Source organism: Belonocnema kinseyi, chromosome 8 (assembly GCF_010883055.1).
Source record: "Belonocnema kinseyi isolate 2016_QV_RU_SX_M_011 chromosome 8, B_treatae_v1, whole genome shotgun sequence".
Lineage (NCBI taxonomy): Eukaryota > Metazoa > Arthropoda > Insecta > Hymenoptera > Cynipidae > Belonocnema > Belonocnema kinseyi.
Genome location: NC_046664.1, coordinates 95,162,533 through 95,181,793, shown reverse-complemented (window position 1 = coordinate 95,181,793; position 19,261 = coordinate 95,162,533). Strand labels below are relative to the sequence as shown.

At 30.7% G+C, this 19,261-nt stretch overlaps 1 protein-coding gene across 3 annotated transcripts in view; it reads right to left on the bottom strand.

Annotated features, from left to right (window-relative positions):
* The window catches only part of LOC117177854 (angiopoietin-2), a 275,542-nt gene that overhangs the window by 67,527 nt on the left and 188,754 nt on the right, over nucleotides 1-19,261 (bottom strand). For all 3 annotated transcript variants that reach the window (XM_033368873.1, XM_033368874.1, XM_033368875.1), the window contains 2 exons: nucleotides 6,906-7,186; nucleotides 2,915-3,423 (listed from right to left, as the gene is read on the bottom strand). In XM_033368873.1, coding sequence (XP_033224764.1) covers nucleotides 2,915-3,423; nucleotides 6,906-7,186 — 790 coding nt within the window. The remainder of the gene's footprint in view (nucleotides 1-2,914; nucleotides 3,424-6,905; nucleotides 7,187-19,261) is intronic.

Here is a 19,261-nt window from a genome sequence, read left to right as displayed (position 1 = left end):
GATGGATTTAATCATATTTAAAATTATTTATTTGATGGATATCAAGCGTGTTTAAAACGAAGAAAACATAAATTTTGGACGTTTTTGGTCGGTTTTAATGGATATATTGCCAATAATGTAGACTACAAATTCAAGGAAGTGAAAATCATCTAAACTTCGACATCTATTCTTCGCTCTTTGCAACTTAAATACACAGATTTTGGAAAAGCAAAAACTTTTCTTTTCTACTGCAGTAGAAAAGTTTCCCACTTAAAAAAATTGTGAAACAGTTTACTGAAAAGAATCCACAATTATAAAAAATTAAATGGATGTCTGCAATAATTTTAAAAGCTTTCAATTAGGGTAATCGTTAGAATCTTTGGCCACCTCCCAATTATTGGCCACCGTATTTAAATATTATTACGTGAAAGAATAATCATAAATAAAAGTACTAATATATAGTGCATTGTGAAGCGAAACAATTCCGCAGCGTATTTGACAAGCTAAGTTAGTGCAGTGTAGTGCATTTAAATGCCAGAGTAAAGTAAGCCTGGTGATGCTGAATGAGTAAAAAATGTAAGCGAAAAGCTTTAGAGGTCAGTAGTGTACGCGGTGTTCAAATTATTACTTTTTTAATAGACGATAGATTTAATTAACAACTTTTGGATTTCAATTGAATTGAGTGATTCAAACTACATGATAGTAGTATCTACCCTTAAAATATTATCTGTAATATTTATAAATGGGTAACCAATCAGTGACCTCGTGAATTATGCGGAAACATAAAATCTTACGATTTTAGGTTAATACACTAATAATTTAGTGGGGCTAATTACTGTACTTTCAAAAGACAGTGCCGACAGTCAGACATGCAGCAAGGTGGTTAATGACTGTATTTCAACACACTTTAGTTGCCATTGATACGTCAATTGGCCTGGGTTTATCACTATGCTTTCGTAGCCAATGAAAATATCCATCTTCGTATATTTTAATTTTGTATGATGCCTATAGTAACTTTTACAAATTTCCAAACTTGAAAAATTCCTGAAGTGGCCAATAATTGTACGTAGTACCCTACATTATATGCATTTTAACATCGTACCTTAAAAATTTTAAAGCAATTTTATAATAGATGTTGTAAAACCTTTGATTCTGAAATTTTAAAATTTAATTATGAGCTAAATATCAGGTTTATTTATTTGGAGACATTTAGAAGATCATAATTATTTTGAAAGCGTGAACAATTATGCAATTTCTAAAACTATGAATATGATTGAATTAGTATTCTACCATGCCTTCAATACAATTAGGTCATTGTCTTATTTGCAAAAGGAAAGTTGTTTTATCATGCAGACCTGCTTCTATATTTAATTTAATATTTTTTCCAAAATTACACATTGATATAATGATTATATTTATAATAATTAGAGGGAATGAAAGATTTGCTTTATCAACAATAATACAAATTTTATAATCGAAATAGAAATTGATATTCACTCAACTTATCATTAAAATAATGAAGGTATTAGTTGGTAATTTTTCTAATATTGTTAAAAGACATGCAGGAACACTGCAGACTGAAGTGAAAATTTTGAATCTAATTGAATCATTTTAGCCGAGAAGAAAATATTGTGGTTTAGCATTCGAAAGAAGCACAAAAATAAACATTTTAAATCTTGTAACACTTTCTGTTTTTTTTTTCATTTAAACATTCAAAAATGTTACTCTATGGACTAAAATATACTAGTTGTAAATTTTTTGTGAGTAAATTTTTTTGGTTTGCAACTATAAAAAGGTATAAATAAAGACAAAGTTTGTATTTTTCGGATGCCTCACCATAACTAGTTTTTAAAACTACAGTTTCAGCTTTTGATGTTAAACCTAAAGGTCTGTTTGGTATGGAAATATTTTTAATTTGGTAAAATAAGACAAATTTGGTTTTTTAATTTTTGACGAAGGGAACTAGAACCATAATTTTGATTACATGGTGTCAGAGACTAACCATAAGTCCTGAAATAACATTTTGAAATTTTTTAATCCAAATAAAAAAGCTCAAGTCCTTAATCAAAAACTTATTAAGAATTTAGTTTCTAGTATCAGTTACTATTCGCTCTTTTCTTAACTGTTTCTGTTCCTATAATTATTAAATATAAATTCTGAAAGAATCTCTAATGCAAGAACAGTGCAATGACCTAATATGAGCCAACTCCAATTCCATAATTACGTAAATCTGATAGAGCAAGCCTACTCAATTTCGCGGTATTACATGATTAGAATGCGAAGCTGCTGAAGGAGCAGTTCAATCGATAAGGCGCAGAATCATTAAGGAGGATTGTAATGCATCCCAAGAGGTGTCGATTATGCAATATATATAAGATATGCATTCATGAACCGTCACTTGGCCTCGAAATTAATCTGCATTGTAGCGCAACGAGCGATGTAGAAAAAATGTAAAAATATTCATTATGATTAAAAGTTAATTTACTTCCAGTCGAGATATGAGGTAGAATAAGAAGAACGAACTGCGCTTACCTTATGCTAGGAAGAATGATATCATAATTCTTAGATATATAGAGGATTCTTTCCTATTTCTATCAGGATATCAGATACTTATCACTTTTGTTCAATAGATTTATGAACCATTATATTCATACAAATGAATAGGTTAATTACCATTCATAAGATATCAGTTTTTTAAGAATTTGAATTTTTAATCTTGATTTAATTACTCTTTTACTCCAGGCATCTCATAAGAAAAAATACCTTTTTACCGTATTAAATAGATAGAGAAAAAAATCTTCTTTGCTAAAAGGTTGACTGAGGTGTCCTGATGAAAATATTTAATTTTCTAGAAATGACTACGAAGTTTTTTCTTTTTAGAGTATAATAGCTATTTACAAATAATAACATTAAAATAACAAATGGAAATACGAACCACGACATTCCACACTTCATCCATCTTTTCTGAAACAGTCAGCATGGGGTGCATTTGTTCAACAAGTCTGTCGATTTTGCTCTGCTTGGGTGGCGCCTCAGTGGTTGTTGCATTGGCAGAAGCAGAGTTCTTGTCCACAATAGCCTCGTGAACATCTTTCATCATATTGTAAACAGCTCCAAGGTTTTCCGAGACAAGATTCATATGGAACTGCAGCTTCCGATCCATGTTCCCCGTCGCTTGTCTGAGATTCTCGATTTCGATGGTTACATGATTCATGACCTCGTTGCTCATCGCCTTTGTTATTTCGATAACGTTCATACTGATTGGCTTCTTCTCACTTGCCTCTGCGTTGATGTCGTCACTTGGCAGAAAATTATTATCTAATTGGTTTTTTAAGTTTACCAATTTATGGTCAATGTCAGACACTTTCTGGTCCAGAGAGAGCAGCTTTTCACCGAGATAATCCGGCGATGGTTCGTCATTGTGTATGAGTCTTATTATTGGAACTATTGGAAACAAACATGAAAAACAAGAGAAATTATGAGAGTTATTTTAACTTCAATACTTCATTGCCAAACTTGATTTTCTATGTGGGATTCCAATAAATAGAAAGAGATTTCATGATACTTGCTGAAGTTTATTTGGGTTTAAGAAAATGTAGCCTGATTAATCGGATTTTATAGAAAGGTCTATACGACTAAAGGTGATACAGAATTAGAAATTTGTACTTTAAATTGTTATGATATTTCAAATATTTCAGAAGATTCTTGTTTCAAATTTCGCTAATATTGTCTTTGAACTCGTTGAAGATGTATATAAGTAGACGCTGCTGATAACTGGTCAAGATTACTGACCAGCAATCAACACCGTCTACTTATTTAAATCTTCAACTGAATATTTATACCCTGGGCAACACTTACATCTTATACATTGTCTTTGGACCTTCTAATTTTAATCTTTCTCTTCCTTAATCAACAAAAACTTGCATGAAAAAGTATTTTGTATTTTCCTCAGTATTGTTTAACGTTTCCAGACTATCCATCATTACGGGTAAGTGTGATACGTGTTCATAACAGTAAAATCCATATTTTAGAGGTTTATAATTTCGTACCTGGTATTGTTATTTATGAGAATGTTAATGAAAAGTACTCTTAATTGATTATAAAATTATTGTTGTATATTTGTTATTGCATACCGAGTGGACCATATTAATTGACGCACGTAAATATCTCTGTTGGTAAGTCAGATACGAAAAAAATTGTTTGAACAAAAATTGTTCAGGATAATGAGGGCCATCTGACTGTACTAATAACAGTGACATTGGGTGAGGGGGTCAATTTTCAAGGTCAGTTGAAGGTCAAAGTCAATTTTTTAAATAAGAAACCTTATTTCTGACACCGGATACAAAAAAAGGGGAAAATCTTACGTCCGAAAGGATAGTTCCTAATTGGTTAGAGTAACCTTCAGAAGATCAAAGTTTAATGTTGAAAAATCGTCCAGAAGCTGTTTTCTTAAAGCTTGTGAGAATTCATTGGCGAGAAAATGTTCGGGGAGCTTGATTACCGTAAGTCGCCTTGCCTCAAGGTCAAGATGGCCAATGTCGTTAACACCCAAGCCTACCTAAACATTTCTTCATCCCTAAATCCTCAAAAGTTCAAAGAAAACAGCTTCTAAACGATTTTCCTACATTTAACCTTAACCTTCTGAAGACCACACTAACAAATTAAAAACTATATTTTCGGGCGTAAAGTTTTCCGCTCTTTCCGAATCCGGTGTCAAAAATAGGGGGTTCCATTTAAAAAAAAACTCAATTTGACCTTGAAATAACCATTAAAATTGACATCCCGAAGTCACAGTTATTATTACAGCTAGGTGGCCCTCACTGTCCTGAGTAAGTCTTATCAAAACAATGTTTTCGTATCTGGCTTATTACCAACAGAGATATTTGTGTGCATCACTTAAAATTGTCCATCCTTTCTCTTTTTATGTTAAAAAATCAAAAACAATAGAACAAATATCACGTTCTTAGACTGGTTCTTAATTTAGATGTATTAATTGTATTATATATTGTATATATTATATATTCTATTATATGTATGTATGTATTTATTGTAGAAGTACTTTCCACTCGGGACAATCTATCGATAAAAAAATGGCGACCAAAATTTAAAACAAAATATACCATCGTATTCAGCTTGATTCGGCCGAAAAACTTTTCTTGTGAAACTTTTTCACTCGATAATTATTACTCAAGATAAAAAATCGAAACTTAGACAATTTTCCGAATCAAAAGTCAATGTTTTATAAAACATAACTCGCGATTATTCGATCATTTGTTGATAAACATGCTTGAAATATGCATGGTGCATTCTCAATATATAAACGATGACTATAAGCAGCGCACTTTGTTTAAAAAGCTTATACATTTCTTTTTGTTTAATAACAAATTGATTCCGAACGACAACCAAGTTTCGGAAATTTGAAGAAAATCGGTCTAAAATTTTTGAAATATTAGCGAGTTGAAGTCAGCGCACGCTGCCGCTGGAGCGCTTTGTTGCTGTTTGCCACTGCTGCTTTGTCACTAGTACTGTAGTGCAGCTGCAGCATGCGTTGACTTCTCCTTGCTGCCATTTACACAATCTTCGGCCGATTTTCTTCAAATTTGCAGGAAAATTTTCTCAAGGTCTATTAAATAATTTTATAGCCATAAGTTATTTCAACTAACATTTCTTTCGATGATCGACTCACTTTTAGAAGTTGGCGAAACGTGATCTTCGTTCGTAATCAATTTTTTATTATACAAAAACATTTTTTTTAACAAGCCAGTTGCTTATAGTCATCGCTTATATATTGAGAATACACCGTTACACGTTTCAAGCATTTTTATCCACGAACGGCTGAATAATCGTCATTTGTGTTTTATAAAACATTAATGTTTGATCGGAAAATTGTCTACTTTTTTATTATTTATCTTAGAAGTAATAATAGCCGAATTAAAAACTTTCATGAGAAAAATTTGTTGGCCGCGTCAAACTGAATACAAAGATATATTTTGTTTTACGTTTTAGTCACTTTTTTCTATCAATAGACTGTCCCGAGTGAACAATACTTCTACACGGTTTCGAGCGCCTAACGAGTTGTTGCATCCGTTACCTCAATTATCCTGCCTGGACTTTGAGGAATGAAAATTGATTTCATATGCCTTATCTATTTTCCCATAGATTCATATTGGTTCCCATAATTCCATAGGTTCTTTTTACTTTCTCACTCATTCCGTATATGATGAAAGCATGAAGTAGTTATATACCAAAGATTCTAAACTGAATTTTTTACGTAAGTTATTGTTTATGCTCTTAAAAACGTTTAAAATCGTGTCCGCAAACAACACCAACCTATTAAAATTAAGAAATGAATACTTTCAATATCATCTCATCACGCACGAAGTCGTTTTTTAGATACCAAAGATTCTAAACTGAAATTTTCACGTTAATTATTTTTTTTCCTCAAGCTTTGAAAAATTCTCAAAATCTTGTCAAAAAATAACTATGATACTCATTTTTTTCATTTTATTTACATAATTTTTTTCATTATGTTTCTTCTCAGTGTGACTCACTGGACTCGTCAGTAAGGCAATATGTATCTGTCCGCAGTCTCAGAGATAACATTTTACAGTTTAACTGTCCTAAATTCCATTATAATGTATATTTTCGAAAACATGTCAGTCTGGGAGAAATCTTAAAAAGTAAAATAAAAAATTGTATTGGAAAATTGTTTTTTAAAATTAATTTCAGAAAAAAAATATTAGACCGGAAATAGCAAGATTATGGTTTAAACTAACATAAATTAAAAATATTAAGCAAGCTTCTAGACTAAGTATAGTCTAATTTTATTAATTTATAAATACATAAACATATAAATGTAGTTTCATAAATTGAAAAAAGGATAATTTTTAAATATAATAAAAATGAATAGTTCTGAAAAAGCTCACCTTCATCATCGTCACTTCCGCTTCTGCTTTCAGCTGTTTTCGTCGAAGCTACAATCCCTTCGGGTAGAAGAGGAGGCTGTGCATGAAAGAGTTTAAGGTCCAGTGTCCTCAATTTTGTGATCACTGCATCTGTTTTGTCAATGTTATCATTGACCCTTGAATCAAGAGCCTCCACCCTCCTCATCAAATGTTCCACAGCCTTATCAAGATTCTCGATCCTCTGCAGTTTTGATTCCAAGGTTGAGACGATGACCTCAAAAACATTGAAGAGATATTGCTCTCTGTAAACGAAAAAAATCCGAATTAAGAATAATTTCAGCAAAAATTAATATTAAAAATCTGCCCGCAACGCGGGCAAATTCTCGTCGCGCACTACGCGCGCGGCTCGCTTCACTCGCAAGTTTGAGCGCGCCTAGGGCTCTCGACGGTTCAATCTCGCACTTCGCGCTCGATAATGGGTTACCTCGCGTTTTGGGCTCGGAAATAATTACACCTCGCGCTTCTCGCTCGGATATTTATTCTTTGCATTTAGAATGCTTGAAAAAAGCTTTATCAAAAAAATCTCTTTAAGATGGCAGTATTTATATGCTTCTTCATATTCTGAATTGTCTACTTAATTAAATATAGTCAAAGATTAGGTTTCTCAAAGCTCTGTAGGCTTTGGCGTAAACATTCTCATCGTGACACTCGCGCTGTGCGCTCGATTTCCGACAGACATTTGTAAACAGGTTTTGTTGAATTTTTTTCTCGTAACTTTCGTCGTTTTTCCACACATTAAAAAATTTTTTTTTTCAACGTTATTTTTCACGAATAAAACAAAAGGTACGCATCCTATCAAGAAGTGATTCTTAACGAAATTGTAAATCTTTTTTCGGATAACAATTTTTGTTAATTCGTCTTTTTTCGTATCCTACATAATTAGTCTACAAAATGGAATTTTTTATTTTTCATTATTTTTTAGTGCAACCAAATTTGAATTTTTGATTTTTGAATAAAATCTAAAAATTTGTTATGATAATCTTGTAGGTCTTTTAAAAAGAAATGTTTTTCTTCTCTTGACTTTTTTCATATCGTGCGTTTTTTGGCTTCAAACTTTGATTTTCGGTTGATTTAAAAATTGTTAAAAACGCTATATCTCTGAAAATTTTCTTTTTCTCGAAAAAGTTATTCAGATAAATTGTCTTTTCAAAACTATAAATATCCATGCATAGAATTTTCAAATTCAGAAAAAAGTGGTCTAAAAGATTTTCAAAATGCGCTCACTTTTTGAATTTTTATCAAAAATTGCTGGCTAACGAAATCGTCCTTTCTCTTAGGACCTAAAAAAAGTGTGCCAAAGATAGATTTTATTCGTTCATTTTTTCGAGAGTTATCGTGTTTATGGGCGGACAACTGGACGTACAGACAGACAGACGCCATAGTGAAAACCTGATTTTCTGATTTAGGGGGTCTCGAAACGTGGAGATCCGTTGAAAAACTACGATTTCAAATTTCCGACAATTCTAATACTCTCAATCATAAATGATGAGAATGTTAAAACTTTTAAATAGAAACTCCTACCATTCTTTGTTACAAAACTGAATAGATGTATTGTAAATAATTCCTAATCCATATTTAAATTTCATTTTTTTAATGAAGAGCATTTTTTAATGCCATTCAAATTTGCTCATCATATGCTTGAATTTGTATCCTTTTGAAATGATAAAGATTTCGAATTTCGATTTAACGAACTGAAATCCGAAAGCTTACATCATTCTCAAAAATAAGGTCTTCATATTCCTTAATGTTTGAAGCACTAAATAACTTTTAATTTTGGTTACTAAAAAAAAAGTGAACTGCTGAAATAAAATGATTGAGATCTCATAAAATATTTATATTCATAACCTGAAGTAACCTTAGTATTTCAATTTTTTAACTTTATTATGAAAAAGTATTAAGTATAAGTTGAAAAACTACGAAATCCGCATTTGTTTTGTTTTAAAATTTAATACAACCTGAATATTATTGTCTATTTCGTAACAGCCATTGTTTTTCCCTAGTGGCGCAATTAACGATAGATTATATTTTCTATAATATCAATAAAAGTCTTGAAATTCGAGTCATCCAATTCTTTTTGTAGCGTAGAAAAATTAATTTTTTCCATGAAATAAATTTTAACTACTGTGGTAAAGCTGTCCTAACATGCCAAATAACTTTCGTAAGAGACATTTCGCAGGCTCTGTGTCAAGGAACACGTATGAAACTGAAAAAATAAAGATTAGTGCTAAATGTCACTAAATGGGAGGCAAGTTTAAACAGTTTAAAATTTTCATTTTAGTTTATGAAAGATTTCAGTGAGCATTGTTTCAATATTAAAAATAAATTATTTGGAAAAATTCTAACTGTTGATAGAAAAATGTTTTAAAAGTTTTTATTGTGTGTGTGTTGTAAATCGTTTGAAATTTAATATATTGAAGCTTGCGAATGTAATTCGTCTTATTTTGTCAGTGAATGTAATAGGAGGCTGACGTCTGTAATATATTACTTGCATTTTGCGACCATAAAAACCATTTAGGTTTTGTGATTGACTAACTTGTGGTAAGAAGCCACAAGTGAATTGTGAAACCCTGTTTGTCAATTTAATTATTTGCGACAAATCTGTTCTGAATTTCAAGAGTTTCATTACGTTATTTTCTAGTGCGTTTTTTAATGGTGGAAATAAGGATCCTTCGACTCTCTTCATTTCTCTTTTGATATTTATTTTTCTCTTGACTCTTCCAAATACTGTTTTGTAAAAAAATGTTTTATTTATGATTTTTTTTAAACATTTGGTGTATAATAGTAAAAGAAGAGAAGTTATGAAATAAAATGATGAGATTTTCTTGTATGTCATCATAGAAACTTAGGAGCACAATATTTAAAATTCCTAAAAGAGCCTAGCAAAAACTTGAACTAATTTTTCATATATAAAAGAAAATGCATATAGCAGCATATTTTCACTAAAAGGAAGAAATTTGTGGGGTAGGATTTTCAAAATTAAAAAAATTGACTTACACTTTATGACCTGAGAGTTAGGAACTACGATTTGTAACTTGGAGTTTGGGATCTTACTTTTTGCCTTATATTACTGGAACTTGTGATTTTGTATCTTAAGGTTTTGGATTGCGGTAAAGAAGTTATAATTCCTAAGTTTTTTTAGTTTTAGGCGAAAGCCAATTATTTTGAATAATTCCTTAATTTAATGATAGAAAAGTTAAAATGCTGTTATGTTTAAATACACATATATCACAGCTTCAGATGTTTAATGACACTTACGAGGTGTGTTCAAAAAAAAAGGTGACTTAATGGTTTTCTCAAAAAATATTCATTTATTACTCAATATTTATGTTGTCCCCTTCAAAGTAATCCCCCTCAGATATAATACACTTGTGCCAACGCTTTTTCCAATCATCGAAGCACTTCTGGTAATCATTTTGTGGTGTAGCTTTGAGTTCTTTAGGCGATGCAGTTTTTATCTTCTCAATCGTTGAAAATCGATGTCCTTTCATGGGTCTCTTCAGTTTTGGGAAAAAAAGTCACTGGGGGCCAAATCCGGTGAATATGGAGTCTGAGGCATGAGTGTGGTGCTGTTTTTGTTCAGAAAATCTTTCACAAGCAACGATGGATGAGCAGGTGCATTATCGTGATGCAAAAGCCACGAATTGTCTTTCTAAAGTTCCGGACGTTTTTTGCGAATCGCCTCTCGCAAACGGCGCATGAGCCAACCGATATGCCAACATCTTCAGCAACTTCTCTGATGGTAATTCGGCGATTGTTCAACACCATTTCTTCCACTGCTTGAACGTTTTCATCTGTTGTTGACGTGCTGGGACATCCAGGGCGAGGTTAGTCTTCGACATCCTCTCGGCCTTCTTGGAACAGCTTGTACCACTTTTAATGCAAAATCTTTGCTCCATTTTTTTCGAAAGAAGAAAATCGCCGAGCACACCAAACCCTTCTAACCTTTTACGCCTTTGCCAGAAAAAAATACGAGCTATATAGTCATAACTGTGAACATAAGATTGTGACGAGTGTACCAACACAACAAAACAAAAAATTTAAAACTTAAATGTACGTAGCCCGCGAAAATTGAAAAGTCACCTTACTTTTTGAACACACCTCATACATTAAACGTGATAATCTTATAGAAAAAACAGAAGTATATTTTTGCTGTGTTTTGTGAAATCTTAGATGTATTCAAAAACTACGTCACGTTATTTTTAAACCTTTTTTGAATGAAAGGCATAGTACGTTAAGTTTTTAACTGCAGGTCTACGGGAATTAAATGGACCAGCCTAACAAGAAAATAATAATAATCACCAAAAAGGTCAGTTAAATTCAAACAAAAAATACAATTTTTTCAAATAAATAGTTGAGTCCTTTTTAACAAAAACAAATTGCATTTTAGTCAGAAAACATCAAAGTTCTACCAAAAGAGACGAATTTTCAACGAAAGAGTTGAATTTTTAATCAAGAAGATTAATTTTCGGTCGAAAAATATAAATTTACAACAAAATATATTCATAAATTTTCAGATGAACAAATTAATTTTAAACCAAAGCGATGGATCTAGAACAAACAAAATTCATTTTTAACAAAGTTTTCCGACTTTTAACAAAGTAGTTAAATTTTCAACCAAGAAGATGAATTTGCTACCAAAAAAGACTAATATAAACAGGCCAGAGGTTGTATGGAGCCCATTGGGTCCGTCCTACATACCTATCATTATTCTTTAAATTCTTTGAATCTAACTGTAATATTTTTGAAGAGCTTTAAATATTATATAATTTATTTAAATATTAAAAAGTAATAGCTGAAAAATTGCTTTTTTACAATTGCTGGCCTGAATTTAGAACCAAATACATCATTTTAAAAGCTGAACTGTTAACCAAAAAGATAAATGATTAATAAAAGAATTAATAATTGAATATTCAACTAAAATCAATGTTAAACAAAGTAGTTCAGCTTTCGAAAAGTAGCTGAACTTTCCACCAAAAAGGATTAATTTTAATATAACAGAATTTAAAATAATTAATTTTCAACATGAAGGGTATTATTATTGCAGGTAAAGATTACTCTGATTGCGGGGTAAAGATCTTTTTTATATTGAAATTAAAATATTAGAAATTATAAACAAGATTTTTTTAATAGCAACAATGCTGCATTCTATAAACCACAAGTTTTTTTAGTATTTTCTGGTTCCTCGAACAAAATTTTCCTTCTCCTTTCCGATCTCAGCAAAATATTTTAAAGATAGATCTCTGCCTTTGCAAGGCGTATTAAACCAGTTTTGTAATAAACACGCGGTAATCGTGAGCATCTCGTATTATAAGTTTTAAATTGTATTTTAACGGTTAGTCAGGTTTCTAGAACGGTAATATAATAACTAATAACATTTGAAAAAAATAATGTTAGACGCATTTCCGCATTTCCTGATAATTACGTGAGAAGCCTATCCGGACGCATCAACAGAGATATAGGAGTGCTCGCCTAAATGGTCGAAAGTGAAACCAAACCAAACCAAACTAAACCAAACGTAATACTTGAAATTGCGGTTTTACGATAGCATAGACCACACCTGTACTGAATGAACTTCGAGCACTTATGTCGCATTTACGGAGATTTAGTACCAATTTTTTTACTAGTCGACAATTCTGTCCCTTGCGACAGAACGTGAGAACCGTCTCTTACAAAACTGAGAAAAGTATTTCAGATTTAGTTTTCTTGTTGTATTAAAATATCTAAGATTCATCTTTTTGTTTGGCATTTTTGAAAAGAAAAGCACGTTCTGAATTAGGAAGGAGAGAAGAAAAAAAAACTTTATACTGGATCTATTTCAAAGCAAGCAGTCGGAATCAAAAAGTAAAAACAGCTCCCGGACCGTCTTAGCCATATATCTAGGTGTTTTGATCATTTTGTAAAGAAGTAATTTTTTAAACAATTGCGTTGTTAATTAACATTGTACCTTGATTATAAATAAAACTAAAAGTCCTATCGAAAAACTAAAGATATTTTTGGTTTCATCTCGGCAATAGCTCCCGGAGTTTTTTCCAACAAATGAATTATTTATACAATTATATTATACAATTATATTGTCAAGGTATGTTATGTTTCAGTTAGTTTAAATGATTATTTTTTTGAAAAAACCAGGAGATATTGCCGAGATAAATACAGAAGTATCTTCACTTGAAATCTATATGCTCCATGGGATGTCAGAAAGGTGTGTGCGCGGAGGGGGTCAAAACAATGTTTAAACTAACTTTTTTTGCATTGTTTACATTTTTTCATTTATGGTGCGTCAAGGTATGTTATGTTTTAGTTAGAAAAACTTTATTGTTTTCCATAATTGTTAAATCAATTCCTAACAATTGTTTATAAAATTACTGTTTTGAAAAAATAAAAATAAAACACCTTGAGATATTGCCGAGATGAATCCAGAAGTATCTTCAGTGTTTCTATAGGACTTTTAGTTTCATTTATAATAAAGGTACAAATTCAAATATATACGCATGGTGAACTTCTGGGTCGTGAAATATAAGGCCGAAAAATATAAGGCCTAAATACGACAGATAGATTTATGGACACCCAACTAAAATTAGCAGGGTTTCGAACCGGGTCTAGGATAAAACTAATCTGTTGTTACTTTTTAATTTTTTATCTAGAATTCAGATATTTAAATTTTTTCCAGTCTCTGTTGAGGTTTAACCACTTCTTTCAAAATCCAATGGAAGACTTGAAGCAATAAACAAAATGGGGAACATTTTTTTATTATACAAAATACGGTGGAGTGAACAGGCTAAAATCAATCGAATAATTTTGGTCCCATCACAAAAATTTAGTAATACAAAAATCTGCCTGCCTTGCGAGCACATTCTCATAGCACCCTTGCACTTGAAACGCTTGAATAAAATTTTATCAAAAATATAATTTTAGATCGCAGTATTTATCTGCGTTTGCATATTCTGAATTTTCTACTTAATTAAGTATACTTAAAGATTAAGTCGCTCAAAGCTCTGTAGATTTTGAGGAACACATTCTAATCGTGACACTTGCGCTACGCGCTCGATTTTTGATAGAAATTTGTAAATGTATATTTTCTGAACTACCTTAAAATAAATAAAAAACTAAAATACTTTTTTCCGACATATTTCTCTATTTCGCATTTTTATGCTGAAAAACTTATTTTTATTTTCATATTATTTTGTATAGATAAAACAAAATATCCTAAAAGTCCTCTTTTATATTATGTACGTATCTTATGTCTTTTTGCCTAATATTGGAATTTTGGATTGGCTGCTTTAATTTCTCTTGAAGACCTTTTTTCGTATTTTGCGTCATTTGGTTCAATATTTGAATTGTGTGGTGTCAAATTTCTGATAATTCCAATACTTTCTCAACCATAAATTATGAGAATGTAATAAATTATAACAAATCTGTATCTCTTTTTAGGATGAACAGCTTTCGTCTATTAATTTATTTTCGTACCTTTTGTCCTTTTTTCACACATTTTTTATGTTTATTTTTAATGTCATTTGTATGATTAAAACCAAAACTACGCGTCCTATCAAAAAGTGATTTATAAAAAAATGTCATCTCTTTTTCGAGTAAACAATTTTTGTTAGATCTTTTTTTTCGTAACTTGTGTCCTTTTTCGAAAAATTAAATTTTTTTAAATTTTCAATGATATTTTTTATTAATTGAACAAAAATTCACGTCAAAAAGTAATTATTAACAATTGTTTTGTGCAATTAAAAATGTGAATTTTTTATTATTTAAGAAAATTATAAAAGTTGTTAGGATCCTCTTGCAGGACTTTCAAAAAGCCGTTGAAAAACTGTGGTGTTAAATTTTGGACAATTCTAATACTTTCTTAATCTTATTCTTCCTGAATTTCGGCACCACGAAATACTTCGAAAAATTAAACTTGTATATTAGATCGAAAAGATAAAGATTACAATTAATTGGTCTTAAGTATTTTTTTTTATTCAAACATCTCATTGTTCAAAATGATTAACTTCATCTTGAACTGTTTGTGCAATTCTAAGTTCCAACTGAAATATTTATAATTTTTTTCATTAAATTTTTTTTAAGTTCTAGTGAAAATCAAATTAACTTTTGCATTTCAGATTTGACGAATTTTTTCAACAAAAATTTTATATTTGGTCCAAAATGATCTCATTCGTAATTTATGTATCTAGAGATAAATTCTTATGTGTTTAACTGATTGAAAGTGAAATTTGGAGATTACCTAACGGATGACTCGTTCGAGTTCCCAACCAGTTTTTTCGTAAGTTTGTGTCGGGGTACGTCGATTGCGGAGCAAAAGAAAAAATCTAAAAAAAGTCGGAAATAAGAAGGAAAGGAGGTGAAAGAAAAGAGATCACTGGTATGAGGGGTTAGCTGACTCGTGCTGCATGCGTTTATGAATGGAGAGTCCGATCAAGATGCGCATTGAAGATTTCGTGGGCGTATGAACGTCCACCAACAGGTGTCTACACTCATCTTAAATTATCTTATATGTTTTTCTACCTCAAATCTAGAATCTCCATCTATAAATATTTTTAAAGGTCCCGTTTTTTCCATTCAGAAAGAAATTATCGTATCCTCAATCATTTTTTTGCCTTTTTAAATACAAAAAACGAATTTTCAATTATAAATCTTATTGCTATTAAATAATATGAAAAATATTTTGAGGCTTTTAAAACACATTATTAACTGTTGCAGCATTGACACTTTGAGACCTTTTAATTTAAAGTTTGAAATTAAAGCATCAACATTTGGTAACTGAAAGCAATCTTTGTTTACATTTTTCTGTATGAATGTTTCAACAGTTATATTAAAATTGCATTAAACATACACAATGCAGAATTTAATAATCTGAAATGAACTTGAATAAAAAAATTATCTTTAATTATAAATATTTCAAAGCTATTGAAAAAATTGAAATACAGTGTACCCGGAAGATAGGGCCCCCAGAGTTAGTACTTTCTTGAATTGACGCGGCATGGCGGGGATGGGTTAGAGGAACCTTTGTCTGGGGAATTAGGTCAAAGGTCGGCCCCAAAACCAGTAATATACTTTCTAGGGTTTCCTAAACCCAGGTCGAATTATATTGGGCCATGCATTTTGACCCTTATGGTTTTGGGTCTTATGGTGTGAGATTTAAGTTTTTGGGACGTATGGATACAATTCTTTGTGGTTTATGAGTTACGATTTGAAACTAAATTTGTGGGCCTTACATTTTGAGTCCTATATTTTTGGACTCTGCAGTTTCAAATTTGCGATTTTAAGATTAGTTTTTGGGGCATAAGGTATAATCAATACATAAGAATCAAGGTTGGAATATGGAATGGCAGAAATCTGCTTTATTACATTGATCAACAAAACTAACCTATATCCTCGCTGAATGCGACGTACCATTTTCGTAAGTTTTTTTAACGCTGAATACAAATCTGCCCTCTAGTAATTTCCATCAGTTGTAGTATAAAAGATAATTGCAACTAAATTTGGTAATGAAACATTTTTTAATGATTTTTTTATGGGTCTAAAAGTAATTTTTATGCACATACTTTAAGTTACTTTGATGCCCTTTTTAATGCAGGTTTCAAATATCATCACTTTTTTTTACAAAAAGATGTATCGAAAATTGAATTTAATCTATTTTGGTTCACGTATTTAAAAAAATGTAAAGTCGGACTTAATTTGTTCCTCTTTTATGACAAAGAAATATAAGAAAACATTTTGAATTCAGATAATTTGTTATTGATATTTGATAGAAAATGTACACCCCTATCTTCCAATTAGTCATAGTTCAGTATCGCATCAGTCCGTATGCTTCAAAGAACTCAAAATTACTTACTCTCTAGGGTTTTTGGGTTCCTGCTAAAGCAAGCTAAAGTCAAATTTGAAAAATTTAAAATGGGTGATCCATTATGGCGGACCATATGTAAAAAGAAATTAATTGCATATCAAGTTACTCTGTGTGATAACTTAAAATTATTAACTCTAGGGTTTTTTTAATGCTGATGACGAATCTGAAGTATAAATATCATACTTTCAAATGGTTGCATCAATATGCGAACCACTTGTAAAAAAGCATCTTAATTTTTATGATATTGGATCAGCCATTCGGAATTTTGGAATTTTAACTTTAAATTCGTTATCGGCGACCCGAAAAGCCCCATAGTTACTAATTAGCAGTTCCAATTTTAGTAATAATAAGTACTTCGAAACATATAGTCTTATGCATTTGACTAAATTTTGACCAATTCAGACACAGTGATGTAGATTTTCTATCATGTTTCAATAACGGATTATTTGTATTAAATTTTTTCACATTATTTTTTGTTCTTAAAAAATAAACAAATTCTAACCTAGTTAGTTCTAAAAAAATATACTAACTAAAATAGAGAATGCTTAAAAAAATTATTTTTGACTCTTAAAAAATGACTCACAAACGATTTATTAAAATAATTTAGTTGCATATATTTATTAATTCCATCAATATTATAAATGGGTGGCAGATTTGAATTCAGTATTGAAAAATTTGTATGGAACTTGTATGTCGCATTGAGTGAAAACATAGGTAATTTTTTATTTATCAGTTTAATTGGTTTTATCGTCAGTCTATTAAAATCAATAATTTTTCATAATAATTATTTCAAGTAAAAACATAAAATTCAAATATTTTAAACAATTCAATTAAATAGTATCCGAAATTAACTTTGCATTCAACATTTATATCTGAATTACTTCCTCCCCTTCAAATTAAAATCACTTAATACAAATTTTCGTCACTTCCGCCTGGCCTTCATTTTGAAATCGCGTAATGAGGATGTAAAATTCAACGTAGACTAGAATCGGTCCAAACAACCAATTTCGTTATAAGAATAAGGAAATTTTAACTATAAAGTTTTCTGTATTGTTATGATTACTGCGGTTGCACGTATATCATTTATAATAATTATAACATCAAAAATGTCTTCAAAATTGCCTCATTAGGTCTATTTTGAGCAACAGTAGTTACCGCCTTCAATTTGTTCCACCTTTCTCGAAAAATATTATTATATAGACCCAGGTATATGATGTGTCTTATAGGATCCAGGGAGCAATTACATATTTCATTATCCTCAAGACAAGATAATTGTGAGAATGATCTTCGAATCAAAAATAAAAAATAAAATATTTAATAACATATTGAGTAAGTGACATTTCGAATTGCACAATGCTTAAGCAATATTATATAATATATATTTAAAAATATATTTGTATTCATCGAAATAATTTTAGATTCCATCACCATCTTCTATCGTTTGGCACAGTATCTCACGTTGAATTTTGTAAGTGCATGTACCCTTTCTTGAAAATACTTTGACGTATTTTCTATTTATAAACTCTATAATCAACGAAGGATGCTTATGTGTTTTTTCAGGAAGTGACTAAGTCACTGTAGGCCCATCAACATATTTAAAACATCTTCTAAATTCAATTTCAATGTAAATAACCTGAAGAAGGCACTACATAAAATTTTGCTAATTCAACACTTCACTTTCGGCTGTCATAGAAGAATATCAATCAAGTGTTTGCATAAAGCGAACTTCGTGGGTTTTTACAAATTACCTTCCAAGGTGAATCTACTGTTTCTTTTATAAAATTACAAAATAATTATTACCTTGTAAGCCATATGAAATAAAAAGAAACATAAGAATATTAACGAAGCAAATTACCCTTTTCTGCGTAATTGATTGATGTATCCCTGATATAAATTCGTGCATCTTTCACGAAAGCCGATTAGAGTCTCGGACAAAAGCATTGAACATAAAAGAGAAAGTAAACAAATTTTTATATCTAAGGCGATTACAGCTTTATTCGACAAAGCCGATTTATAATTCATTTTTACCAAACAGGAATAATTTCAAACATCTCAAAGTAGATTTTTTCTTTTTTACTTTTTTAAAAGGTTTAGAATTCTCTCCTTTTAATTTTTTTATTTACTTTTGTTAATAGAAAAGGAGTTTTGAAAATTTAGGTTTACGCAATCGTAACAATGAGTAAAATTATAGATCAATCCAATCTCTTTGAAGTTTAGAATGTTTCAAACTGAAACCCGTTTTTTTTGTTTTAAGTAAAGACCAGTTTTATGTTTGGTGACACTAAAGTATAAAGAAACTAAAAGTTGGAAATTCTTTATTTATGCAACTTCTTCAAACCAATGATAAGTTCGTATACCTGGGTAGCTTATTTACTAGGGACGGGAAGATAAATGAGGAATTAGATAGACGAATAAATGAAGGTGAGAAGGTTATTGGTAGAGCAGGTCCCCTTATCAGAAGTAAAAA